The sequence below is a fragment of the Wasmannia auropunctata genome, unplaced genomic scaffold, assembly GCF_000956235.1.
Source record: "Wasmannia auropunctata unplaced genomic scaffold, wasmannia.A_1.0 LD336106.1, whole genome shotgun sequence".
Lineage (NCBI taxonomy): Eukaryota > Metazoa > Arthropoda > Insecta > Hymenoptera > Formicidae > Wasmannia > Wasmannia auropunctata.
In genome coordinates, this window is record NW_012026784.1 from 4,389,950 (window position 1) to 4,417,197 (window position 27,248).

The 27,248-nt window shown below is 39.4% G+C and overlaps 1 protein-coding gene across 7 annotated transcripts in view; it reads right to left on the reverse strand.

Moving 5' to 3' along the window:
- LOC105452956 (cysteine-rich motor neuron 1 protein) overlaps positions 1 to 27,248 on the reverse strand; it is a 251,167-nt gene that overhangs the window by 87,567 nt on the left and 136,352 nt on the right. For all 7 annotated transcript variants that reach the window (XM_011694581.1, XM_011694533.1, XM_011694551.1 and 4 more), the window contains one exon: positions 10,256 to 10,393. In XM_011694581.1, the coding sequence (XP_011692883.1) occupies positions 10,256 to 10,393 (138 nt within the window). The remainder of the gene's footprint in view (positions 1 to 10,255; positions 10,394 to 27,248) is intronic.

Sequence of the window (27,248 nt, forward strand, 5' to 3'; positions counted from 1 at the left end):
GTAACTTGATTCGCGAAGTATGTCACTGTCGAGTGTAACTAGAAAGTTATTTGCGTCTCGACGTTTTTTCAGATTAAATCGAACATAAACCAACGTTGAAATACATCTGCCACATCGATTCGTTTGCAGTGACATCCTTGATACTCTGCATTGCAGAATAGCTCCTATGTATTTATTTTTAATACTATATGTCCATCTCTCTTGTAACAACAGTTTAATTTATTACATAAAAGCTGGTTTAAAAGACAGTTTTCACAAAATGTATTTAATTTGCGGAATATTTAAAAATTATATTTATAGGAATATATACAAAAAAAATGTTATTCAAACAATTAGTTAAAAAAAAATTATCACAATAATACATATCGAGGAAGAAATAATTGTTTAAGAATCATCGCGCACGCTAATGAGATAATCAGTCGCTAATGAACAGAGCGGCATGTTCTAACGAGTCGCATCCCTTTAATGTTCCCCGAGCGGCAACGTCAATGACATAACAATCCCATGATAATTCCCCATGGTTAACCATCCGTAATAGCGCGACTTATGGTGCGTGACATGGCGCGGTAATGAAAAATGACAAGCGCTTCCCCGCATTTAGGGCAACTCACGAGCGGCCGCTTTCTCTCTCTCTCTCTCTCTCTTTCGTGGACAACAAAAAACGGGATAAAAAAAGAAGAAAAAAACGGGCTACGAATGGACGAACGGACGGACGGATGGGCAAAGTGTCGTGAGCGTGAGAGGCATGAGCTTATGCCAATGTCGATAAATTGCCATCGGCAAGCGAACGAGATCATCATCGCTTGAAAGGCATGCGAATGATATTCGCGAGCATCGTTTAGCCTACGTGCGGCACCACGTTGGCGACCATACTTGGATCTGGCGAGACACGATCACAGCAAGAGAGAGAGAGAGAGAGAGAGAGAGAGAGAGAGAGAGAGAGAGAGAGAAAGAAAGAGAATTTCAAGTGGTACGGCTGAGCATCTTCAAGACCGCGTCTCGTGGGTGTAACGCGAAAAAGGACAAGGTATACAAAAGCCCGCTACGTAGCTAAACGCGTCGGCTAATTTCCTCGTAAGTCGAGTTACGATGACGCGCGTTGACCCCGCGTTTTACTGCTTGAACGAGTCGGCGAGAGCCGGCCGTCATCCGGGCGCGATGGAGCGCGAGCTTTTCATCCTTTGCCGTTTGTCACAAGTCGGTATCACAGCGGGAAAGTTTAATCGCCGTTCCCTAGGAGCGAGCCGTAACGATCCGTTGTAAATCATTTCACCGTCAGCGAAAACGGGGATTTACGTTGTTTTGATCTTTGACTTCCCACCTGCTAACGTGGAGTCAGTCGAGCATTAGACGATGCAATTTGTCGTACGACAGGATTTCTTGCTTTACAACGTTGTATAACGAATTCATAGATGACCGATGAATACGTCAAATTAATGTCATCATGCAGATGCTTCTATCTCAATAAAAACATATTGTAATTTTTATATAATATTATCAGACGTAAAAATCCTTTCGACAGCAAAACACGGAATTGACAAAAACTTTGTCAATTTTATAATTAAAATTCCTTTTGTAATTTTTAGAAAGATACGTCATACTACGAATCAATATTGATGATTCAAGTTCGAGGAGGTATAACGTCTCTTTGATCACTCGAGATGTTTCCAGGAAGCGGACTAGTTGAGGTCAAAGGTGATTTCTCAATTAGCAGTGGCGGCAAAGCTTTAACGGATTGCGAGAGTTCGGTTTTACTATCCGCTAATTATGCCGAAAATATACAAACGGCATTACATTCACGTTCTGTTTGCTTATTATAATGTATGTAAATCCCCGAATGCCGGCAGTGCAACGTGTTCTAATAAAATATTTGCTTAACGGCGCCGCGGTCCTTGGACTCGCTTTACGTTTGAAAATGGCTACGGCAATTGCGGCGCAACGACGATGCGAAATTTGCGAAATGGAGCAAACGACGATGACGTTTCGATAGCGGAAAAACGTTAAGGAAAGTTTTTGTAAGTTACAACGAAAGTCGAGATTTAAGCCCTTGATTTAATTAACCGAATGCGCCTCGCCGCGCCTTTTAACTGCGATTGGACTTGAACGAAGCTGCAATTGGAGCGCGGTAAACGGACAAACGTGAGGTATATTGGGGATCGCTGTGTTAACATTTACATATATTGATATCGATACTCGCGTTCGCTGTTTTGCCACGATCAATATTAAAAAAGATGGTATAAACGATGAATCATAGAGAATTACTTCACGACGTACTCCGATAAAAACGTCATTCACTGAAATTTCATTGGAAAGCGCGGATTGTGTGCGCGCGGGTCGTGGGTGCAAGACACGAGTGTCAACGTGCTCTCACGTTGATTTGTCCTGAAATACAAAATGCAATTGACATAAAAAGTTTATCAAAATATAACAGGAGCGTCCCAGCCAGTTTACCGATTTGAATATTAGCCATCCTATTACTCTCTTTCTCTCCCGCCCTCCCTGTCTCTCTCTCATTTCCTACAGAAATGCAAAATACGCAGATGGGAATGAGCTACTGTAAACACAAGGTACTGTAGACGTAAAAGAGCTTTTATCCCACGGAGAGTCAACTTCAGACGTGCATTTACTTTCATCAAAAAGTAAATGCAGATTTCTTAATAAGCGGCGAGTACGCTCGTCGTCCAGTATCCAGATCGCTGCAAATCGCGGCGAGCGTAAATTGTGCCTTCGTTTTCGAGGAAAGGCGCGGAAAATATAGATATCACATTTTCAACCAAGTATTCTAGCAAAAAAGAATTTATTGAATACTATCGAATACTTTCGGATTCTACGGCATAAAATCTCTCTCTTTCTCTTTCTTTCTCTCACAATCAGTAATTCTCTCTATCTTTTTCCTTCTCTCGAGAGCCGGCCGTTATCGACGCATCCTTGATTCATATTCGGATCGAGCGAGCTGCGCATCCACCTATTAATAGACGTTTGTCTCACGCCTGAAGATTTCTCGTTCGCTGGCGCACGAGCGTGTCCGACGATAACACGCGATTACAGATGCACTCGTAACGAGGCGATTTACGGGACGGCGATAACGAGATCGGTTAACCAGCTTTGCCATTAGCCAGCCGGACGTCTGTCGCTTTGTTGCGCAATCTGTTTCATTTTGCTCCATTGCTCTTATACGATCGGATCTTATAGCGATGATTAATGATAGGAAGTTTTTTTTCAATTTACTGTGTAATTCGAATATGTGGATGGTAGAACATTCATCAGCCTGTTGATCTCATGTTTACTCAACTTCACTTACCTAGTCCCATTAAAATGTCACTTTTACCATCTATCTTCGTTTTCTTGTAAAACAAACGAAAGACAAGTTTTTGTATCCATTTCTGGCATTATTTTAAAAGGTAACTGTCTTTTTTTTTAATGCAGCATTTCAGAAAAAGAAGTTGCTAAAATTAGTACGTTATCTATCCGTATAAATATTTCAGATCCGTCTAAGTTACCAGATTACTCCTGAGGTACCGATAACGGGAGATTATTGCCGATAAAACTCGGGTCGAATAGCGCAATTAGCGGACGACTTGGAGAAGCTCGAGATTATTGCTACGTAATTTCGTCGTGGGAGAATGGGAAGCGAGACGTTGGAAAAGTCGACGAATTCAGATCGCAAATTGTTGAAAGTGGGCGACCTTCCGTGAAACGGGCCGAACTTTTCCCACCTCCGCCACCCCGCCGCCCACAACTTCTCATTAGCTCGTAATTAACGGCGGTTTATTTTTGCGGTAAGACGTCGCTTCCTTGATTCCGGTCGGCTCCAAGTTTCCACGGCTGGCTTCTAATTGCGACTGTGAAATTAGAATGGCCGAATCTCTCGGGCTCAGCGAGCCCGAGAATGTCCTTCGAACTGTCGGAGTTTTGACGGGTGTAATCTAATTGACAAGTATGAACTTATACGATTGATAAACTAGTAAGAAAAATCTATGAAAATTTAATATTTTTTTCAACGTCTACTTACATAATATAAATTTACATTATATTTATTTATTTAGTCTCTTCATTTTACCATTAATTATACAAATATAGATATCGTATTTGAAGAATTTACAAATATCTTAAATTTCTTTCACTCTTCCTCCCACATTTAACAAGAAAACTCTGTGGGAAAGATATTAGATATTTATCACCCACGTATGTAATGCGAGTCTCGTAATATTTCGTCTTGGCCTCGTCGCGCTGTCGTCCTGTCCAGCGTAATGTTAACACACAATGGCCGCAGACGTATTATGACATTTATCGCACGACCAGCTGATCTAACCGCGTTTTACGTCCCATATGGTTAATAACACACGCGCAACAACTTTTCACGTGCGCACGTCCAGCGTGATACGCGCTCTCGCACACGACAATGCGTTGCTGTATGTCACAATATCCGCGATGCGCAACACAGGACAAAAAAGACACAATTCTCCCTAAGTAAAGAGATATTAAATTACATTCTTGCAGGCAGTGTCTTTTTTCATTTTTACTTTTATGTCCGAACATAACACTCGATAAAAACTGCTTTTTGATTCAATTACCCATTTTTGTGCGCCATGCAATATGTAAAAGATAAAAAAGTTTTACAGTATACAAAGAAAATAAAAAAGAAATTAACTATATAATATAGTTATATGGTATAGAATACTGTTTAAAAGAGTAAAAAAGAGCATTAAACTAACAATAAGTTTAAAAACATTTTATAGATATTTTCAGTCTGAAAATAGCGATAGTTTTCAAAAAACACGAAAAAAACAAAAATAAAATTAGTAACAGTGTTATAATAAAAATGTTGCTTATTTGATGCTTTACAGTTAGTATTGTTTTTTCAAATAATCGGATATTCACACTGCATATTCATACTGCTGGTTTTTTTCAGGGTCTCTTATTGATAATTTTGATTTAATTATAACGCTTCGGTAAACTCGTACGATACTTTTTCTGTTTAAAATTATCCTTTCATTGGTTTTATCCTGAAGGTATATACATGAATAGCCTGCATATAGGTATACATATACTGATGGCGTGGCGTAAGCCGGTCAGAAAAGTTTACTTCATGCGTACTTCCTTCGTTGATTATAATCCGAAACAACACTATTTCCAAGGCTGATCCAACGGGTGTTATATCATTGCGTACCAGCTTTTTGTATTTCTATGTATAATCTATTATAGAACAAAATTTATTTTAAAAAATCTGTATATCGAGAGTGTGTGTATATATATTATGTATATATATATATATACATATATGTATATACACATATAATCCCCATCCGAGAGTTTATAACAGCTATGACTAGCAAGCAAAGCGGATTGCGAGGAACCATAATTATCTCCGAGAAAATCGTAAATATAATTCTCGCGAACTTATGCGATTCCATAACGATTATCCGCCGTATAATATATGTGACATGTGGCTGCATATCATTGCAAAACGCGAATCGTTTCAGAAGCGACTCGGCCGTTCGCAGTCCAGGAGAAAACGGGTTGTATGGACGCGCGCCGCGGTTAAATGCGTCAGGAGATGTTGCGAATCGCTATGAAGAGTTGCTACAAACTCAAATTCCATAAATAATAATTCGTTTCAAAAGAAGAATGTTAAATCGGACCACGTATCCGAGTTTCGCGAGAGCGTTGCCCTTGGGAGAAAGCAAATGCGACGATCGTAAATGCGGCACGCTCAACGCAGCTATAATTGTGCGATTTCCACGAACAAATTTGAGCACAGATTACAGCGCAGTTCCGGTAGCAGTCTTAATGGCGAGTGTCACGCTCGGCGTGGTAATGCAATCAAATCCGTGAAATAATCGTTAATTAAGACAAATCACCGCGCGTCAACTTTCGCGTGTTACGACGGTTTCCGGCGCGAGGAGAGTAATAATGATTAATGTCACGCCCAAGATGTCGATGCGCGGGAGATTAATGACCGATCGAGACGCAAGGAGACAAATTTAATTGGCGGCTGGTCCCTTCAAAACGAAAAGCGACGCGCATACGATTTCGAGATGACGCAACGACTGTCCCGCCGTATAAATAATTGAAAACTTATAACTCGACGTTACCGTTCCGTAAGAACACTGCGATCTCCATATTAATTAACGTCAATTATCATTTTTTGTCGATGTTGCCCGACGCAAAAGCCGGTCGAGTAATTTTTCGACCGTACCGCTTGCAGCATCAAGCTGATGCATTCTTATTGAAATATCACTGCATAACGAATAAGGATGCAGATACACTTCTCGTAAACAGTTTCGAAATGAAAAGAGAAAGTGTGCATGCTTCTCTGACCCAAAAAGGTCTTGGAGATTCATATGTGGAAGTTACATTTAATTTATTATTACGGCTGATTCATATTTCGCTATAAGAAAATCAAATTTGGACTTCTTAAGAGAACTGACATTTAGATAAATATTTCATTGAACAAGAAATCATTTAGATATTCTGTTGATTTCACTTGTTCCAATTTTATTTTAACTTTAATTTTTTTCTTAATTATGAAATAGATTACTCCATTTCACTTGGCGTACCTTAGAAATCGTTAGACAATGGGCCGATTTATTCACAATCTATCATTTACGTTCCAGTGAATCACGATCCGATGATAAATTCGCGCGTCTTATCGCAAGTATGTCTTAATGAAGGCACAAAGTCCACGACGGGCAAGACTTCGACTAAACTATTTTCCCGAACGCATATTTTCGTAATGCATTAGTGGAATCCGCCAGCCGGGTAAAATGAAGAAGCAGCAACGGAACGACTGCTATGTCAGAGTGCTTCCGAAAAGTTACACATGGACTTCAACGCTTATTGAAAAAAAAAAAAAAAAACATTGTTTGCACGACTCGGCTAATGATAATAAAGACTAGCGAAATTGTATCGTAAAATATCATCATCATCATTTGCAAAATATTAGTTGCCTTTAAAATATATATCATTAATTTTAAAATCAACTTTTAGTACTCTCATTTAGATTTGCAAAGTTATCTCTGTATAAAAATAAGATACCTCTCTAAGAATAAAAACATTTTTGATAAGATTATAAAATATTTAAATATATTTATAAAAATTAATCATCATCAATCTAATTTCAAATCATAATATTTATATAAAAAATTATTAATTTAATTTAATATCTAATCTATATACAATAGTTGTCTCGACACGTATTTAAAAACTTTTGTTAAGAAATGCAGAATATATTTTTTCTCATAATATTTTGATCTAAAACTCTGCGTCGAACAACTAACACAGTTTGCGCCAACAATAACGTCATATCCCTGTTTACACAAACGTCAACAATTTGCAACAACTTGCACAACGCCCCGTGAAAAAGGTAGCGTGTAGGCAGCTCCAATAATCGAACGTTACATGTCCCCAAGTTTAATAAAGGAATACTACGGGGTCGACGTTATGGTTTTCTCTTTCTCGACTCGACTCTTCATTCCATTTCCCATACTCTCGCGTGTTTTCATAACGTACGCAGTCGGAGAATCCATTTGCCGAGACTATGTCAAATGCCGGACGAGGCGGAGGGAAAGAATAATGTACATTTCGGTAAATATTTGCACGGCAGGGTTTTAGCGAGCAATCTCTCCCGCCATTCTTCTCTTTATCTCTCTATTTCTCGTCTGTATGTATATGTGTATGTGTACGTATGTGCGTGTGCGTTGGGACTATATGCATTAGTCGCGCACGGAATATTTGTTAGTTGGCACGATGATAAAGTCACATTCCATCGCGCTGAGCCGCGGAGGTACATATCAGCATTCCGGGCACTCAAAAAGATAGCGCTTATCTCGTGAGGGCGAAGGTGTGATGCCGAGTGAGGGAAAAGTAAAAAAAAAACAAATAGTGTATAAGAGAAATATATGCAGAGCACATCGAAAAATCTCAATTTAACCGAGGAATGGAGCGCAGACAGGGAAGGAAAGAGAAAGAGGAAGAAGAGAAGGGAGAAACAAAGAGCGAGCGAGAGAGAGAGAGAGAGAGAGAGAGAGAGAGAGAGAGAGTTTGGTCGAGCGGATAACGTAATTGGATAATCGTATTTTCCGCGGCAAACGCGGGACACCCACGAAACGTCTCGCTTAAACGTTTCCGGGCCAACGGCGCCATAAAAGTTGTCGGCTGCGCGCAATAAATTCACAAGTAATATTCTTTTGGGAAGTGAAATATATTTTGTCGAAGCATTTTCTCCGTATCGTGGTGGCTCTCGTATCTTGCAACGCAACAGCCTCACGCTGCTCTATACAGTTCGCTGTAGTGGCCAGTAAATTCAAATTTGGCACTGCGATGCGGATTAACGAGACAGCTAAAAAATTGGCACGTCGAAGCGACAAATATTTGAAGAAGACCACAAAGCAAAGAAATAAAAAGTATTGTTTGTGCATCAAAGAAAAATTTACAATTGAGTGACTCGAAAAATTGTAATTATTTATTCAAGTTATAACAAATGAAATATTGTTATCAAATAACGACCGTGCGAATTAAAACATTCGAATTGATTTTCCCAAAGTTTTCAAGTATCGTTGATTTAACTCGTTTTAAAGTTACGCGCAAAACTTGAAAGAGCTCGACTATCGCGCGGTATCTCGGCCATCTCAGCTTGGGAAATTATGATTGAATATTTTACTTTCTGATTGCTTATCCGCTCATTTATACATATGTTAAGCACTTAGTGAAGTCATATATTTTCGCAAAATTCTAAATGTCCTGTTTCATATTTTGCAAGAGAAACAAAATGCATTTAGTATTCGACAATGGAAATTTAATTGTTATTTATCACATTTTGATACTCGTAACATTATGTAAGCACATGCTTCAATTAGTTTACTAATGAACACAATAAATATTAATAATAGCATCGATGCTCGTTATTCGAACCGCTAATAATTTCAATATAATGCAACACAAACTGAATTTATTGATAAAAAAAACCTGATCATTAGCGGGGTTGCGTTATTTCCAATACAAGCGCAAATAGTACACACACACACACATACACATAATATTATTAATTAAAAATATGTTATAAAAACATGTTATATTTCCGATATGTGCCTGCAGCAGAGTCTCATCCGTAAGAAGTTACTCCGTAAATTATTGTGATATTGAGAAAGTTTTAGTTATTCTACTTACATAGGACAGAAGTCCGATAACTATATGTATATCCAGTTCGCATAAATCTGCTGCACTGACAGTGCAACCGATGCGTACTATGGTGAGATACTCGTTTGACGGGAGCTATTCTTACATCGTATACCACGGGCATTATCGACTTCGAAACAAGTTACCATTGTTCGCGTTTATATCGGGAGGGAAGCCGTGTAGTTTGCGGCGTCACGTAAAGTTCGCTGATAGCGTCGAAAATTTCGAAGACGGCTTCGCTCGCGGCTTCCCTAAAACAGCTGATTAAATTAATGAAGCAGAATATTCTGTTTCTCGCCGCCGCGCCGTCGAACCTACTGCGCCCTTCGCCGCCGAAACTTGTTCGCGACTACACCATTCGTGCTCTCTCGTACGCCCGTTGCTCGCTAAGTCAAACAACAAATATTGTTTCCGATACGAGATTATATCTCTACGATATTATTTTCAAGAAAATATTTGCTCTCTCAGCAAACGCTCGCTTGTTTCTCTAAACAGAGTTTTTCTTTCTTTTCAAACTTACATTACCGTTTCGTATTATGAGAGTTCGTGATGTCTCTCTCGCTTTCTCTCTTTCTCTCTCTCTCTCTCTCTCTCTCTCTCTCTCTCTCTCTCTCGATTTGATTGGCAAATATTCAAACATTCGATTAATTTCAAACGATATCTTTTTCAAAATCTTTTCGATCATTTCTCATGTACTACATCTGTCGCGTATCAATGAGAGTTTTTACTCTGGGAAATCATCGTTTCAAGCGCGACGTTAATTCTCGATCAATTTCAATTATGGACGACAGACACGTTGATCGGTAGAAACGTCGTACATGCGCGAGCAGCATGATCGGCAGACACGGTAATTATAGAGGAAATACCCGCGAATAACATTCCGAGTCTGCCGAGGATAATAGGCATCGACGGCTGTTTTCGATCCGACAATCACTGTTTCATTGCGCATCGCACTTGTCAAAATTAATAACTACATATTATATCGGATAATTTGCACGTGTGGTACAAATTAGACGTAGACACGGTGGGAAAGCGGAATGCCGGAGGGTTGACATTAATTCAACAGGTTTTCCCTTACCTGTCCAGCTGGACGCGATCCGCGTGCTCCTTGTGGCCCTCTCGTCGTCCTTCCAGTCGCCGTTGTTCCGTCTCGATTCTTTTCTCTCGCCCACCTGTTCTCGATCGCCCCGCGTCGCCGACTCGCCGAACGACGTGCCTGGAATAAATTATTAATCGTATTCCGATCTGTCCTTGCACTTTTCGTCCCAGTTGCCTAAGTTTCCGTAGAGGCGAGCGCTCAACCACCGCGACGGTGATTTAATTAAATAAACGCGCTCGATCGCAAACTGTCGATTGAACGAAAACGCGAATTATTCTGACTCGCGGCGTCGATAGGCAACTATCGAATTGCGGCGGAAGATGAATTTTCACCAAGAGAAAAAAAAATGAACGTTCCGATATTCCATTGTCTGTCGTAATTTTGTAGCAATGAATTTATTATCGGTAGCGGTGTTCAAGCGCTGCTCGTAAAAGAATCGAAGCATTTTCAGTGGATTAGCCACTTGGGCGTTACGTAAGGTTTCTCTCCAGAGTGGAAAAAAAAAGAAGATAGAAATCGTAGTAAACACAAGAATTAAATGTCTCTCTTGCATAAATCTGTAAAATTTATCTGTTCGGCAACAGTCATTTTGCCGGGGGAAAAGTAAGCGACAAGCATAATTGTATTCTTGTTAAAACAGCCGTTATGTTTTTCGCGTAATGGAGGCGTTTTAAAAGTTGGCGTAATTAAAAAGCGGCGTGCGCGACTGAAGTCGGAATTACGCAGGCAAGGCGTTTATACGTATAATAGGCTCTTACGAAAAACGTATAACGCGAAACAGTTCGTGACTTGCCGAGTGTATATTATTCACAAAAGAGTCGCGTTTCGTTTGCGGAGCTTTCGTTTCCGGTACACTTTATAAATTTGCGCTTAAAGGGACACCGCACGAGCAATGCGCGTATCTGTTGGTTGTTTAGATTAATTATTCTAGCTGCGGTTGTCAAAGCTGGAAAAATTGTAAAAACCACCGATTTATTGCGGGTTAAATCTACATTTTGCAAAGCGCATTCATATTCAAAGAACCGTGGAGTAGACGAAAAAAAGTTTTCTTTTTATATTCATCGCCAACGTTGAAACATCAAAACGGAGATAATAAACGAATATTAAAAATTATCTTTTAAATTTTCACGAACGAGATAAAGTGCTCTTCTGTCGCGTGTTCCAATATCAATTGACACCGGCTTCACGTACGTAGGTATACCGTATTTATCATCGCTGTATACCTTATGGTTATCCGCGTAACAGAATAACACGTAGAGACAATATATCGCGTGTTAAATCGCCGCGAGTGCAGTCGGAGCGAGTAGTTCGAATCGAGCGACGTAGGTACACGTGGGCTGCATTTCCGTCTCGGAGCAGAACGAGATCGAGATTTATCGTAGTCTACGTGGCGGAGCCCGGCTAGAATTAATGCAGCGTCTCTTCCCCTCCTCCCTCCGCCCGCCCCGTCCCGAGTCATTCTCCGCGGTCGAGGTGCTTTATTCTTCGCGACCGTCCGTCCACGTTTTTTCTGTCTGCCGTGAGTGCGTTCGATCGCCGTGCAATGATTTAGCGCCGTTACGCAAGCGATTCTGCGATAACGGCCGTCGCACCCGTGTGTAATACCGGCTGCCAATTGCTCGCAACTGGAAACACCGCTGCGACGAACGTGGGATATTAAATCTCGGCGTGGCCATAACTTTATTACTTCGATACTTTGTTGCCGCGTCGGAGAGAAAAATGCGAGGTATATAACAGCGTTAGAAGCAACTCGGTCGACTTTGAAACGCAAACGGTAGCAAAAAAAAAAAAAGAAAAAGAGGAAGATTAAAATTCTTAATATTCAAACCATCTATTTACAATTTGCGATTGATATTGCTATATTTAACACAAATAATATAAATAGCATTTGGAAAATTTAAATTAATCGAGAGATCGTTGCTGATGACCAAGATCATATCGAAAGTTAGATTCAGACGAAGAGTTCACGGTGTTATCGCATTCCCGTAAAGGCACGTGTAAGTGCACTACTGGACGCGTGTAATTCATCGTCGATGCGTCACGACTTTCAAATAAGAGTACGGCTCTTCTTTGCTAATGGAGTCATAGAGATCGACGTTCAAATAGCGATCGATGATATTTTATTTCGATGATTCAGCCGTCGTGGAATTCGGTCGGTCACGGGGTGGCAAAGCGATAAACATTGGATGCATGAACGAGACTGTATATGCATACACGTATACGTATACGAGCATCGCGCGTTTCGTCGCGAAAAATACTCGGCTGCCGGTGAATTTATTTATTCGATAAACGAAGACACAATCTCTCGCACGACATTGTAACGCGAATTCTTGCTCGGCTGGCGCGCTACAGTTCGGCGGAAATGGATGCTAGCGGCACGGAAGGAAATATCACATAAACGTAACTCAGCTTGCGCGAATAATAATGCACTGAAAAATGAAATAAACGAAAGTTTGCTTCAACTTTAAAACGCGAGCAACTACGTGCAAAAGACGTATATTTTTTAACAATAAAATATATCGATTCCCTATCGCGGATTTCACGTTGAATATACGTAACAAACTTTAAATATTTAAATATTTTGTACTGGCACAACAGTAAAAGTTAGGCTTTTATTACTGCTAATTATATCATTTCGTATATTTTCGTATAATATCACCATTTGTTTTCTAAGTAAAATCATTTCTCCGCATGTTTTTTAAACGAATACATGTAAATATCTTCCAAAATAGAAGGTTAAGAGATTCTGCGGCTGAAGAATGTATATCGCACGTTTCAAAACGTACAAACGTAGACATGATATTCTAGGAAAATATCAACATTGCGAGTAAAGTAGACCGCTGCTAACGCCGGTAGTTGATAGCCATAAATCTTCGGGATTTCACAGCGGACAGATTCGGAGCGACGTGATAACATCGGCACGATTGTACGTGCGGGTGTGCGAGAGAGAAGATGCACCGTTTACTGTCGCCGCGCCTCCTCGTCGATGTCTTGGCGAGCGCGAAGTCGAGCGTTTACACCGGCGCGAAAGAATGCGAGGCCGAGGAAAGATCGTCCCGTATGCGCCGGCGAGGAAGGTGAGGCCAATCTCGTCAGTCAGCTGAGCAAAGATTGACATCACCGCCGCGTGCCGGCGCGCTGATTCATTCGCGTTTATTCGGGAAGAAAGTGCTTAAGACTCAATAGGGAGATTGGAGTAGCCGCGGCGCGCGCGCGCGCGCGCGGCAGTCCGTAGATCTGTCAGTCTGTCAATTAAAATACCAACCCACGAATTACGTCGGCTTTCGAGCGTGCGAGCGAGAGAGCGCGGCTCTTGTGTATTTGCGTAGCCGATTAGTGTAGGCGCGCGAGCGGGATGAGATGCGTCGAGTCATCGGTGAATTTTGGCGCCGACGATTGTTTACGAATGTCGGGCACCCATCACGAATCATGTAACGATGAATTTTCGATGTGGACGGTTGTAGGCGCATGAGAAATACTGAGAAAGAGAGAAAGAGAAAATTTGTTTACCCATGTTAAATATAATGTCAAATGCAAATTTGTGTACACGTAAGTAACTGTTCAATTTCCAACAAACTTCTGATTTTACCGTCGCCGATTCTCAATTCTCGAATAAAATTAAAATACGAAATTAATCGACAAATAAATTTGCAGTGTAAATTCTACAACTGCCGACTATCGCCTTTAACATCCGCAATTTTTGACACGCTCTTCACCGACGATGAATAATAGCGACAATAGCATTCAAAGCCACGGCTATAAATCATAAATGGCATTACTTTGAACAAGCGTCGATTGTTCAGTGCAACTGCGCAAATATGATAACCGCGAATATTAAATTGTAAATTAAATGTTTATGTGATGCGCAAAGGTTTGAGGAAAGTCATCGCGGACACAGCTCGCCGCGATAAATGGTGTCATCACTCCTGTCGTGATTTACGATTAATTCGTATGATATTATCGTGCACGGGCGCGTTCACACTTCACATTCGCAGGTGCACGGGCAAACGCGGCGCAAGATCTTACGCGCGAATGTCGCTCGAACGGCCCGCTTGAACGTGCTCGAACGACAAGCGAGTAGATAAACGAGTTGTTTCTACGAGCAAAAGTATGCGGGAAAACACAATAAATACTTCGGGGCAATAAATTTTAGCATCGTTAAAGTCGTGGTGCGTCGAAATAAGAGGTATTTGAAGATCTCGCGGCTCAAATCTTGGCAAACAAATTTGAAGAAGCGTTTGCGTTGCTACTTAAATCACCCTGCAGGCTAGAACGCAATAAACTTTCGCATGTCGATATCAATAGCGTCGCAATAATCCAAACGAACATACTATTTATATTTCTTGTAAATCTTCATATTTTATCGGCATTTATCTTGGAACGACAAGATGGCAGCTGCCGATGGCAGCAAACAATTTGAATTCGTCTCTAAATAATCTAATTTACTTACAATCTTTCCTTCCCTCCGTTACAAAACGTTCATTCAAATGTTGAAATTTAAATACTCCATCACGTACGTCAGCGTGATGTGAAAGAAGAGGAAATTAGAACGACAGATTTAATCTCGTATTTCCAACGTTGCACGGCTCGAATTAATTCCCTATGCAAAACGCGACGATGATGAGTGCCCTTTTTTTGCCAACCTTTATCAACAATTAAACTCAAATTCAATTTTCTGTTCTTTGCGGACGCAATTAATCGGAGAGATAACAGGGTTCCGTGACCTTTCTATATTTTTGAACCATGGGACGCCTCCGCGTTTTCAGGCTGAAAACGATAGAAGATAACCACGATTACAGTAAAATATTGCTTACAATCGGGATTCTCTCGCGAGCGTATTTCCGAATACACGGATTAAGGGCAATCTGGATTATCGGCACAACCAATAAACGTACAATCGATTATCGGGACGCTTCGTATTTACAAGCGCCCTAGTCGTATTAGCGTTTAAAACGCGGCATTATAACATAATAGCGCATAGCAGTCGATACCAAAAATTGAAAAATATCGATACATCTATCTCTCTTGTCGATCTCACTTTAAGTATTCATCAGTATCACATCGCTTGTTGTTATAAATAATATTGATACATGGAAACGTTAGATCCCTGAGATTTCATTGCATTAATGTTTAATTAAAATACTGAAACAGATTGCAAATTGGCTCGAGATGTATACGCGAAATGTAATAAAATGCAAGCGATTATACATCATATATTTCGCGCGATTAAATACAATAAATAATATGTGTATATCGTGTGTAAGTCATGAACAGTATATTTAATTCACAATTCACAAAATCCCTCAATTAAGCGGAAGAATTTGTTATTTACACACAATGACTCTGTTTACACGAATTAATATAGAATATTTCTCTAGAAGAGCAACGGAATGTGCGTACGTACGCGCACGTACTCGAGTCGCATTGTGGTCGCAAGCCATTTCAATTCAACAACTTTATCCTTCCGCTTTCCGCGAACAACAATTTCATTATTACGGAACAATGGTTAGACTTTGCCACCTGTCAGCAAAAATAGCCGGCATAATCGGAAACCGAAATAATCGCTGGCGTGTGAGAGGTTCTTCATTTTCGAGACTTTGTAAATTATCCTTTGACTACCAGTTTCTGATTTCGTGCGAAACGAAAGATCGTTCTCAAGACGAGCCATCCTCGGGTCGCGTTCAAGTAGCCTTAACGTTAAGTAAATTGAAGTGATTAGCTTTGCCATCAGCCGTTAATACGCTTTTGTGTATCAATGCACAAAATAAATTATGCTGTCTGAGAAAAATATCCCTTAGAGACGCGGCTGCGATTCAATTCGGTCTGCATCGCGAGTATTGGAATTCTTCTGGAGTTTCACGAAGGATGCGGGCTGCACGAACAATCGGCACCGTTTGTCTTTATCGAGAAACACTATGCCAAGACTGCGACAGTTGAAGATATTTTCGTGGACTTTGCTACTTTAAGGCAGCAAAGACTCGCAGGTACAAATCTTTGGGACGTGCCTAATCCTTCCACGAGAATCCTTGAGTCTCCAGCGCAATAGCATAAAATATTTCGTTATCTCCTTTTATCAGTTTCATTCGTCACTAATTTTATCGTTTCATTAACGCTTTTATACTCAGACCGAAAATTCAGCTAACGCAAAAAAATAGTTGATCAAATTATCGAGTATTGCTTAATTCTCATTCAAAAACTGCATCTCAATCTTCGAATTTTAAATAGCTGAGTTGTGCCAGAAATATAACTGCGCGCGATTCCCAATCTCATCTCGGGCAATAGGTTTCGACAATTCTCGTTCGCCATGGTTGTCCCCGTTCTATTTTAATCGCGCCAACCTGTTCAATCGCCGTATTTCCTTGCGGCTGCGAACGCCTCGAACGATCTAGTTCTGCTCCGTAAATTAACTCTTAGACAAAGAACCCTGAACCATCAATATTGCACAATCGATCAGCGCAATTACCGATAAAACAATATCCCCCGCAGAAAGCGCACACAAGAGTGAGCTCAACGGGTGCTCGCGAATCGACCGAAATAAAAACCGCTGAAACAAAAACAAAAGTATAAAAACGAATCGGCTTACTGGCGATCTATTTATATCAATGACGGAGGCTACCTGTTCGATTGGAACGTCTCCACTCGATAGATCAACGTGTATCAAATGCTGCAAAATCTGAACCGTTGGCGCAATTCGACGTCATTCGCGACGTCTTCTCTCCGAGAAAAATAACGCTTGAAACGTAAGCGATAAATCATCTCAATGTCACTCCATTTCATTCTTATACCTCACCTGCGAGCCGAGCTCTCACGTTGAATAAAGACGTCAGGTTTGTGTAAAAACGATACGATAAGTAAATAAGCATATGTCCACGAGGAACGTGGCCGCGTGATAAAAAACAAGCCGACCCCGGCCGCGCTCGATCGTTCATAAATCAACTTATCGCCGCGCAGCTTCCGTTCACGCGAGATAACCTGCCGTGCTCGAGCACCTACAGCACTCGCGGTGCGTGCGCTATCGACGTGCGCGCGCGCTCGCGCGCCGCGCCGTGCCGATACCGATGGGCGTCGATTGCGATCAGATTTCGCAATGCGTGCCATGCGAGAGAATGCGTTCTCGTGCGTCTGTTACCGAGGCGATGAATGAACGAATGTGCGCGCGAGTGCGTGGAAGTGAATGGATGGGGCTTGAGACATGCGTGCGTATTTTGGCGAGTGCGTCACGCAGCCCCGGCAATGCATGAGGAATGCGCGATGTGCATCGCCTGCAGAAACCAAATCCACGATTGTTGCATCCGACACGATTCGCTCGCCTGCGCCGCGCCGCGGCCGTCTCGCCCGTCGTACGCAGGTTTAAATTGGCACGCAAATTCGATTAATGTCCATTTCTACCAATGTAGAAACTTTAATCTCGATTTAATTTAATTTTTATCTTTCTCTAATTCCAAGAATCAGAAAAAGATAAAAAGTAAGTTAAACCGAGATTAAAATTAATCTACATTGATAGAAATGGACATAATCCGGATGTATAACGCTGCCTTGTTCAAATTCGTTCAAGATTACGGATCTTCTCCAGATCGCGCTGATATTGTTTGAAGTAAACACCTTTTTACTCGCCGATAACAATGTGACATGCGTTCGATTGATTATCTGTACGCTTCTAGCTCTCATCCAGCATGGAAATATAATCGCGTAAATTTGTAGAGAATGTGTACAAGTATTATCGATAATGGAGAAACTGTCGCGCAATATGATTTTATTTTCCGATGAGCGATAATTCACAAACGGTACTTTAGCATTTTTAATTTAAAACTCGCAGCAAACTGTAGACACAAAATAAATAAAAAGGGTATGTCCTAATAAAAATTTTAAGATAATCTTAAAAATTCATATAAAAGTGATATTATAAATTATAAAAAAAAATCTATTTTTATCACAGAAAATGTTATTTAAATATTTCGTATATTTAAAAATATGTCGTATATAAAAATGTAATTAAAAGTACAAGTAAGAGAACAATCTCTGACAGTAAAAAAATAGTTTGCTGAGATTCAAGGTGCGGAAATGCTTTGTTCAGCCGGAAGTAGCAGCACGGATACGTATGTGAATAAAAATTGTTATTATTTATGCTGCGTTTTGTGCCAAAAAGTACAAGTACGGGAACAATCTCTGAAATCTCTGATATAGTAAAAAAAAAAATAGTTTGCTGAGATTCAAGATACGGAAATGCACCGTTCAGCCGGAAGTAACAGCGTAACGTATTTTATCTAAAAAAAAAAAAGTTAAATTGATATCCGAATCGATCGACGGTCTCTCGACCGTCTCGAAGTTTATTATTAACTCTTTTCCACGATGATTGCTTCTTTTGCTGCGTTAACTTCGTGAGCGGCTGTCATTACATATTTTGACGGTTGTGTAAATTCAAGTTGATATAAAATAGCAAATTATATTAAAAAATAAAAAAACATTAAATAGCGCGCGTGAAACGCGCGTCTATAATGCTAGTTACATAAAAGAATTCACGTACGTAATTATAATAAAAATAATATAAATTTGATTATACGTTTATATTTAATAAATTTAAGATAAATGTTATGTGTTATTTTAAAAATATATGTTGCACCAATATATTTCATTCTATTTTTTGCACTGATACAACTATTTCGATTTTGAATATCTCATTTTTTCCAACCAATCTTTTTAGCGCTTCGAAATCCCTTGATACCATCAAAATTCGCAAGCTTCTGTAGCCCCTTGGAACTCACTTCGCAGGAAAGTGTGCATAGAATGGTGCTACATTCGTGAAACAGTACGATCGTTTCTCGCGCACTTTATTCGCTTTTCCGCTTGCTCCCCGTCGCCTCGTTTTTTCGTTTGCCAACTGCTACCTGTCTCGCTGCTACGCCGTGCACAGGTCACTCCTTTATTTTCATTTGCACGTAGCTAAACCGAATTACCTTGGAAACGAGCGCCGTGAAAACGACTGCACGTCGCATACACGTGCAATTAACGAGGTGAATTTGAAGGGGGTTGAATTTGGAAAGAGCTGACCAATGTTTGCATCGCGTTCAAATCATTTTTATCTATCTGCCGATGAATCGTGCGACATTTCGTCGCCGGGTGACTGCTTAGCGATCTACAATTTTATTTTTATATTCTCGAATCTTTCATATAATTTTAGAATTGTCCATCAATCATCGACTTGAACTAAAATAACGGTAATATAACGGATTCTCTACATCTTATTTCTTCAGCAGGTTCTTTGGATACGCCAAAATCGCAGCCATAGAAATTTCTTTTCGTACAATACGCGTTGAATTGAAATGAACGCGAAAGAAAATTCGTATCGCGCATAGCTATCAGAATCGATCGATTAAAATCGACTCTGCAAAATTCTTATGCGCAGCGAATGCTGAGCGAAGTGAATCCTTGTCGCTCGACAAGGGACGAAATAACACAGAAAGTGGATCACAATGTAGCTGATTGATAAACAACGATCCACCTGGCGGACCACTCGATGCGGAAAACAAAAAAAAAGGAGAATGGAAGCTGAAGTTGGAGTTTCGGCTGGCGGGGTTCAAATTCGATCTGACGCAGTGCGTGCGTCAGACGTCAAGTTCGACGGGCGCGATATTTTGATGTTTACGGAATGAATGAACTATACGCGCGGAGCGGACAGGTTTATCGGTTAAAAACAAGCGTAAAACAAACATCAGATTGCGCGACGCTTGCTTCGACAACGATTGCTCGTCGTTGATCAACCGTACCGCATCGGTATTTGAGTTAGGTAAACTTTTTGTTGATCTACGTCGATAGAGCAACATAAAAAAAAAGGTGCAGTTTTCTGGAGAGAAGTGACATTAGTTAATCTCTTATATAAGAAAGTGAATATTACATCAAGGCACTTTTGACAGTGAGTATAAGGTTATAGCCTCTCTCAAAACATGTATTCGAATATTACTGTTATTACTTAAATTCTCGTTGGTCTCAGTGATCTAAGCCAGAGGCAAAGTGAATAAAAGATATATGTTCCAATAAAATTTTTAAGATAATCTTAAAAATTCACAGAAAAGTGATATTGAAGAAAATCTATTTTTATTACAGAGTATATGATTTGTCATTTAAATATCTCATACGTCTAAAAATCTGTTATATATAAAAATATAATTAATTATAAAAGAGTTCACATACGTAATAATTATAAAAATAATGTAAATTTAATCACGTTCACATTTAATACATTTAAAATAAATTTTATGTGTTATTTAGAAATATATGTTGCACCAACCTAGCGTAATAAATCTCACGACCTGTCTTAATATGATCATGCATAATATCATGCGTAAATCGTAATATATACAATTCTAAGAGTTTCTATAACGCGACGCGTGGCACGCAAAAATAATTGAGTCGCAAAGAAATTAAACCAGATTGTACAAGATCGTGAACGTACAAAAAGAGTTTCTCGCAAGGCGCGCGAGCATTTCCCTAAATTAATAGTACCAACGCGCAGTAAAAATTCATGGGTCGACCTTACGATCTTTCCATGGAAGGGCTCGTCGCGCCTTTTAGGAGCGTTCCACGCTCCGCCGCGTTTGCATACGGCGACGCGAAACGAATGAACACGGTTCTCATTCGGGCGAGAAAATAAAGTGGCAGTCTGCCAGAGCGGCGCAATTCGCTCTTGCGCTAGCAAGAATTCAATTTTCACACTTTCAATACGCAGATTTCTACAATGCTCTGTGCGTAGGCCGCCCGCCTAAAACGATTCTCGTCGCGGCTTTTTCCGTCGAAATGTCCGGAGAAATCAAACTGTCGCAATTCGAAAAAAGAAGATAAAAATGAAAAAGGGTAAAGAGAGCGGAAATAAATGTGGATAATTATAGCTTCATTCAATATTTTCATTCATTCTGGAATCTCGCAATTATTGTATTGCATATATTTCATGCGATAATTGACTACTGATATTAATATCGCTGGATTATATAAATGCAAGCAGAAATGAGATACATGGTTCTTGAATTTTATATATCTTGTAAACTAGTAGCATTTCCTCATTAACAATTCATTTTAATGATACATAAATCTACGTAATTATACAGTACTCATCATTGTACATGTTGTAAACATCATGTAATAATGCCATATTTTATACATATATTTTGTACGTAATAAAATAATAAATAATTTTTGTTACTAAGAATTTAATACAAGTTGATATCGCGTATGACGCATGACTCCGTATGAGTGGCATGAGTGCGCTCGATTTTTAGTTGGCGGGTCTCGAATTCGATCCCAAGCCTCATCCCGTAAATGTCTCTATAAGAGGTTTTGAGAATTAAAAGTTGTAGATAAAAAAATATGAAATGAATTGCATCGTTGTTATGATAAATATACTACTATACAATTGATATTATAACGGTAGTTTCAATTACATTGATTTATATAAATTTAAAAAGTAAGTTCTTCAGCAACCGGCGAGAAGAACTTATGGATTTAGATTATTTAGAAGATAGACAATATGAAATGATTTTTCCCGCATAAACGATAAACTTATATAATTCAATATAAAATCAAGGTAATAAATCATTTTAAAGTTTTCCATTAAAAAGTTTTAGTTATAGTAAGAAACAATAAAACCTCCAAACACATATATATGTATATATATATAGTATTCTTTATATCGATAAATCTCATGGACTTTTTATTAAAAAATTTCTATAAAAAACCCCCTTCTTTCAAAATATCCGTCTTCTATTATATTTGGATACTTTTATCGATATTCTCTAACAACATATATATTACATTGTACACAGTGTGTGACAGTACGATCTGCACGTGAGAATGAACTTCATATTTCGCGACGGTGATTCCGACGGGAAAATTGCGGACGAAGTCCGGTTTTGATTTTCCTTGCGCGCGATATAGTCCGCATAGGACATATATCTTTCTATGCGACAGATCTTTTACACATTTCAAACGAGTACCGCAACATCATTGATCATACGGCGAATACGCTGTGGAGACATCTCATGATATTTGATTGCACGGTCGAAATTCTCGGATAAGTTATATACTCGCTTAATTCCATCCCTTTTAATTATTTAACTTATAATTTCACGTTTAAAGTTGTTTGCAATCTCTAACGAGGAAATTATGAATTCGAAGCGCACTAGCCTCTCGCGTCGCGAAATTATTGGATTGGCGATATATAGACGAGGTAATTATCGCGTGCCGCGAAGTTTGGTAAAAATCGATAAGGGAATAATAATAGCCGTGACTAAAATTTTCGTGGACTCGCTTAGACAACCGGGTTATTCCGTCGCAATTAATCCAGTCTGTGCGACGACTGTAGATCGAAAGTTCTATACAAGAAAGCATGTATTTGGAGTTTGTATAGACTTCCATTCTTATTCCGGAATTGCCGGTCGACCCCGTTCGTCTCATTCGTCCTCGTCTCATGCAAGAATGCAAGAATGCCGCGGAGTCACGCGATAAGAACATCGGGAGGTTTAATCGCCCGCAGGATCTAAAGCTTCGGTAATTGGGAAAAAGAATTCGAATTGCCTCGTGCTTGCGGCGGAATGTTGCGCAATCTGGTTTGAAGCCAGCCTTCGGGGGATAGACGTGTGCGTATACGTGTGGCGTGAACGCGCGTATAAATCACGAGGTGTGTCGTAATCGGTCCGCGACGTTGCAATTAAAAATAGAATGCGCATATAACGCATATAAGCGAGCGGCTTTAACGCACCCATCGAAAGCGTGTCCAGCGTGTTAAAAATATACTTCGTGCTGCCACGCGCCCGAATAAATATAACCGGGCGACTTAAAACACTGAATTAAATTTTATTTTATGAAAAAAAAAGTTATCTCGCCGCAGCGGCACACAAGGCTTACGGACGAGCAACTTTTCGCTAATGTGATAAAATTATTGAAACTTTAATATTTGTTTTCATGGCATAGTTATGAAGTTGTTATAAATTTCCGATCCCAAGTTTCTCAGCGAACATGGTCTCGCTTTAGTTAACTTAACTAACATTATCCTATTATTACAATATTTTATGCATTTAACTTTATATATACTTAACATCGGCGATTGATCGAATAATCGACCATTGTAAAAATGCAAGACTATTAACAGACCTTGTAATCAGAATGGCTTTATAATGAAAAATATATTATAATTCGTAAAAATTAAAAGATTATATTTTAAAAATAAATAGTGTTAGAAAAGAAATATTTTTGCATTAAATTGAAAGAAATGGTGAGAATTTCTTTGAACATCGATTTCCTTTATAATCTCAAAACACAAAAATAATCTCTATCTGAAACATATTACTAAGATTCCAATAAAGACGTATGATGCCCTCGATAAACGTAAACTGAATCATGCTATTTGTAAATACTGTTATATTTTTCAAAGCTTTATTAAGCTGGCAAGCAAATGCACTGCGAGTTACATTAATCCATTTTATTGCGCGAATCGCGATAGCAGTTATTGCGCGTTACCTCAAACCGAACCATCTGGCAAACTCGACAACTCGAGTTGTGTACGACCTAGACATATAATTATTATTACTGGTTAGATCATGAAGTATGATTTAATACAAGCTTTAACAAGTTTCAGCGACATCAGCCTTCGAAAATAACTTTTTTTCCACTTATAACCTTTTCTCGGTTCTTTTCATTAAATAAAAGTAATAAAATTATCGCCTGGTATTAAACATTTTAGGAATTTATAATTTTTTCACGCAAGCACGGTGATATTTCATGCTTGTGTATATAATTTATCAAAAAAAATTAATAAAAATTCCTAAAAAATAGTTAGCATCAGGCAATAATTTTACCACAAAAGTAAAAAATTTTTATATATTATTTTTTATTTTTTTATTCTAGTTCAATCCGTAAAAAGTAAAAACGCAAGCAAAATCGATGTTAATCTATGCTTATGTAGCACATGTTATCCAATACGTTATAGATCCCTATGTGTTCCGTTATAACTTTTCTAAAAAATTGTGTCACGTTTTTTTCTACGCACAATACAACTTTTTCATGTTCGCTTCTCTCTTTCTTCTGGAAGTGACACAACGCTGCAGATCGGACAGCCGCGAGCGGATTTTATTTCTGCTTACGAATATCTGTTTTATTTTCGGTCCGCCATCAGCGGACGGGATCTACTTCTTTCTTCTTTCTTTTCTTTTTTTTTCCTCAAGCGCACAACACGTATTTCAGGCGCGATGATGCGATTGATTTAATTAAAAAATCACGTCGCCGGGTTAATGTCATCGGAAATCGATGATCGCGATTGCGCGCGACGCTTGAAAAATTATACGGTTCTCGCTCTCCCTCTCTCTCTTTTTCTTTCTCGATATGGCATTTTTCTAACATTTGCCCGACGAACGAGCGAGCCATACTCGCGTCGTTATATCGTACAACGACGTCCGGCGAAATCGTTGGGATTCCATCGAGCTCGCCCCGCTAGGTTCATAGGAAGGGGATAGAACTGTAGCGGTTGCATAACATGACAGGAATTCGCGGAATACGTTCCGCGGATACGCTCGCAATTTTCATACTGTTCGCGAAAGCAAGTCGCTTTTTCGATGCAGATATTTTTTTACTTGGCCCCCCCCCCCCTCCCTCTTCCGTTAGTCTAGATGTTTCGGTTATCGATGTTGCTTTTCTGCTTTAAATAGCGTCGCCTATAAATCTCCTCCCATTGTCTTTTTCAAGATTATCAGAAGAGAAATATAAGTACCAAAAAAATTGTAATTAAATATCTGCGAAAATCAAATAACTCTGCTATTAACAAAATTACAGTTTTAATTTAAGAAAATATATAAAACGCAAAAACGTGTGTGTGTGTGTGTGTGTGTGTGTTGAAATAATAAGTGTATGTACCTACGTATACATAAAATGTTTTATATATATATATATATATAATATTATTTTATTTTATGTATATATGTAACTTATGTACATAAAATTTCAATGTATTTCCTACATTTTTCTTGGATTCTTACGATAACATTCTCCTAAAAAGCTGACAATACAAAAAAAAAACGAAACATACATGCAGTTACCGTATCGAACTTTCCAATTAGTCGTCGACATCGGATTCGAGAGGCAAGTCTACTTACGAACGGAAAAAGCATCTGACGGAATTAGAAAAGAGACCCATTCGTATTGCGAAAAGCGCTTTTGTTTTTAAAACCGGAAGGTGGTTAGGAAGCGGTTGATCCACCTTAAAACATGTGCCAATTACGAAACTCCGACAAAAGAAAAAAAAAAGAAGGAGAAGAAAAGCTCGAGGGGAAGAAGGAATGGCAAAGAGCTAAATCTATCGACCGCTTGGTTGACTTTCGCCCGAGGGAAGCCGACAGTTTCCCTAAGTATCTAATAGTCGGATTAAGCTCGGCTTTGTCGAGGAGGACCGAGGCATTAAAAGCCGGATAGGCGTAGGTATCGGGACTCAAAGAAGATAGTGCATCGAAAATCGATTGCCGTCTAAACGGCCGTCGTCACTTCTCGTCGCTTAAATATAATATAATATACCTCCCATGAACGATAGCACCGACGACATTAAAAATGACGCTCCGGCTGAGCGCGTTAATCGAACACGGCAGTCTCCATAAATCAACTCGCTATGCTATCTCCTCGCGTCGCTGATTGTCTACGTCACATGCCGTAAAAAGGATGTGCATAATCAAGAGAACATTAATTTCATGTAAAAGTACTTTTTGCAAGCCTTGTGTATGATATCGCAGAGATAACAGGTGATGGAATCATCGTTGGAGGTCGTTTCGTACAGTACGAAATATTCACGTAGAAATTTTACATATAAACTAATAGAAATAAAGATTCAATAACTTTCTCTATTGATAAAAATTTAATAAAATAACTGTCATCAAAAATTAATGAATTAAGAGATTTAAAAAGAAAACTATTAATTTTTTTATTTCTACGCAATCAATCTTCCATTAAAAAATTAATTTACGTCAAAACACTACAGATATCCATGTATATCTAAATAAAGTAATTTTTTCTCCATTCTCATTTCACTTATGCCTATATATATTAAAATATATATATCAAAGATACTTAAAGATAGGAGAAAAGCGTGTACAGTATGATTCCATTTTCTACGGACATTTCGATTCCTCTCGAAAAGGAAGATCTTTGCAGATAGAAAGGCTTTTCCACTCGAGGCCCGACACACCCTTTCTATAGAGTGTACAAGTTCCCACGTGCCTTCCCTCGAAATTGAACGAGAAATACAGGCGGCGGCGTCGAAGCAAATTCGTTTCCCACTGGACCGTCGTCTATTTGCGGTCAGTTAAAAGGCCACCTTAAATGCATGTTAAAAGTACTGCTCTCTACGTGCTTGTTATATACATACGTACGTGTGTGACTTACAGAAGAAGCAGTAAAACACAAATACAAGTGCAAAAAGCCGTTGCTACACGAAAAAAGGCTGGTAGGTTCTGACACCGATGTATGTACATCACGTAGTTATTATATTATTCTAGTATTTTACCAGAAATACGATTTATTTATTAATCCCGAAGCATTCCGTACACTTACTCGCGCAGGTGTAATCGCGCAATCTCCTTTCGAACGTTACGTGCCGTAAATATTTGTATACTCGTACAGCACTCACTTAGAGTTGTTTCGTATTGCGTACGATGCCATCAGCGGTACGCGCTGATATCTATTTGATATACTATGCAACTACTCGTGAAAAGTCGTATTAATTGAAGTTTCCAAGTGAGCGCAAACGTCAATCTTGTGTCGGGAGGACGATTCTCAGAGACGAATTAACCGACGGCACAATTATTGCGAGGGAAAACGACGGTGGTGCGCTTCTCGGATGGAAAGCTACCAATCCGTGAGTTAATTACGGCCGGGGACGACGAAGTTCCCCCCCTCCCTCTCGATTGCTCGTTAAAGCTTTTGATAGATGGATTAAACCCCCCCC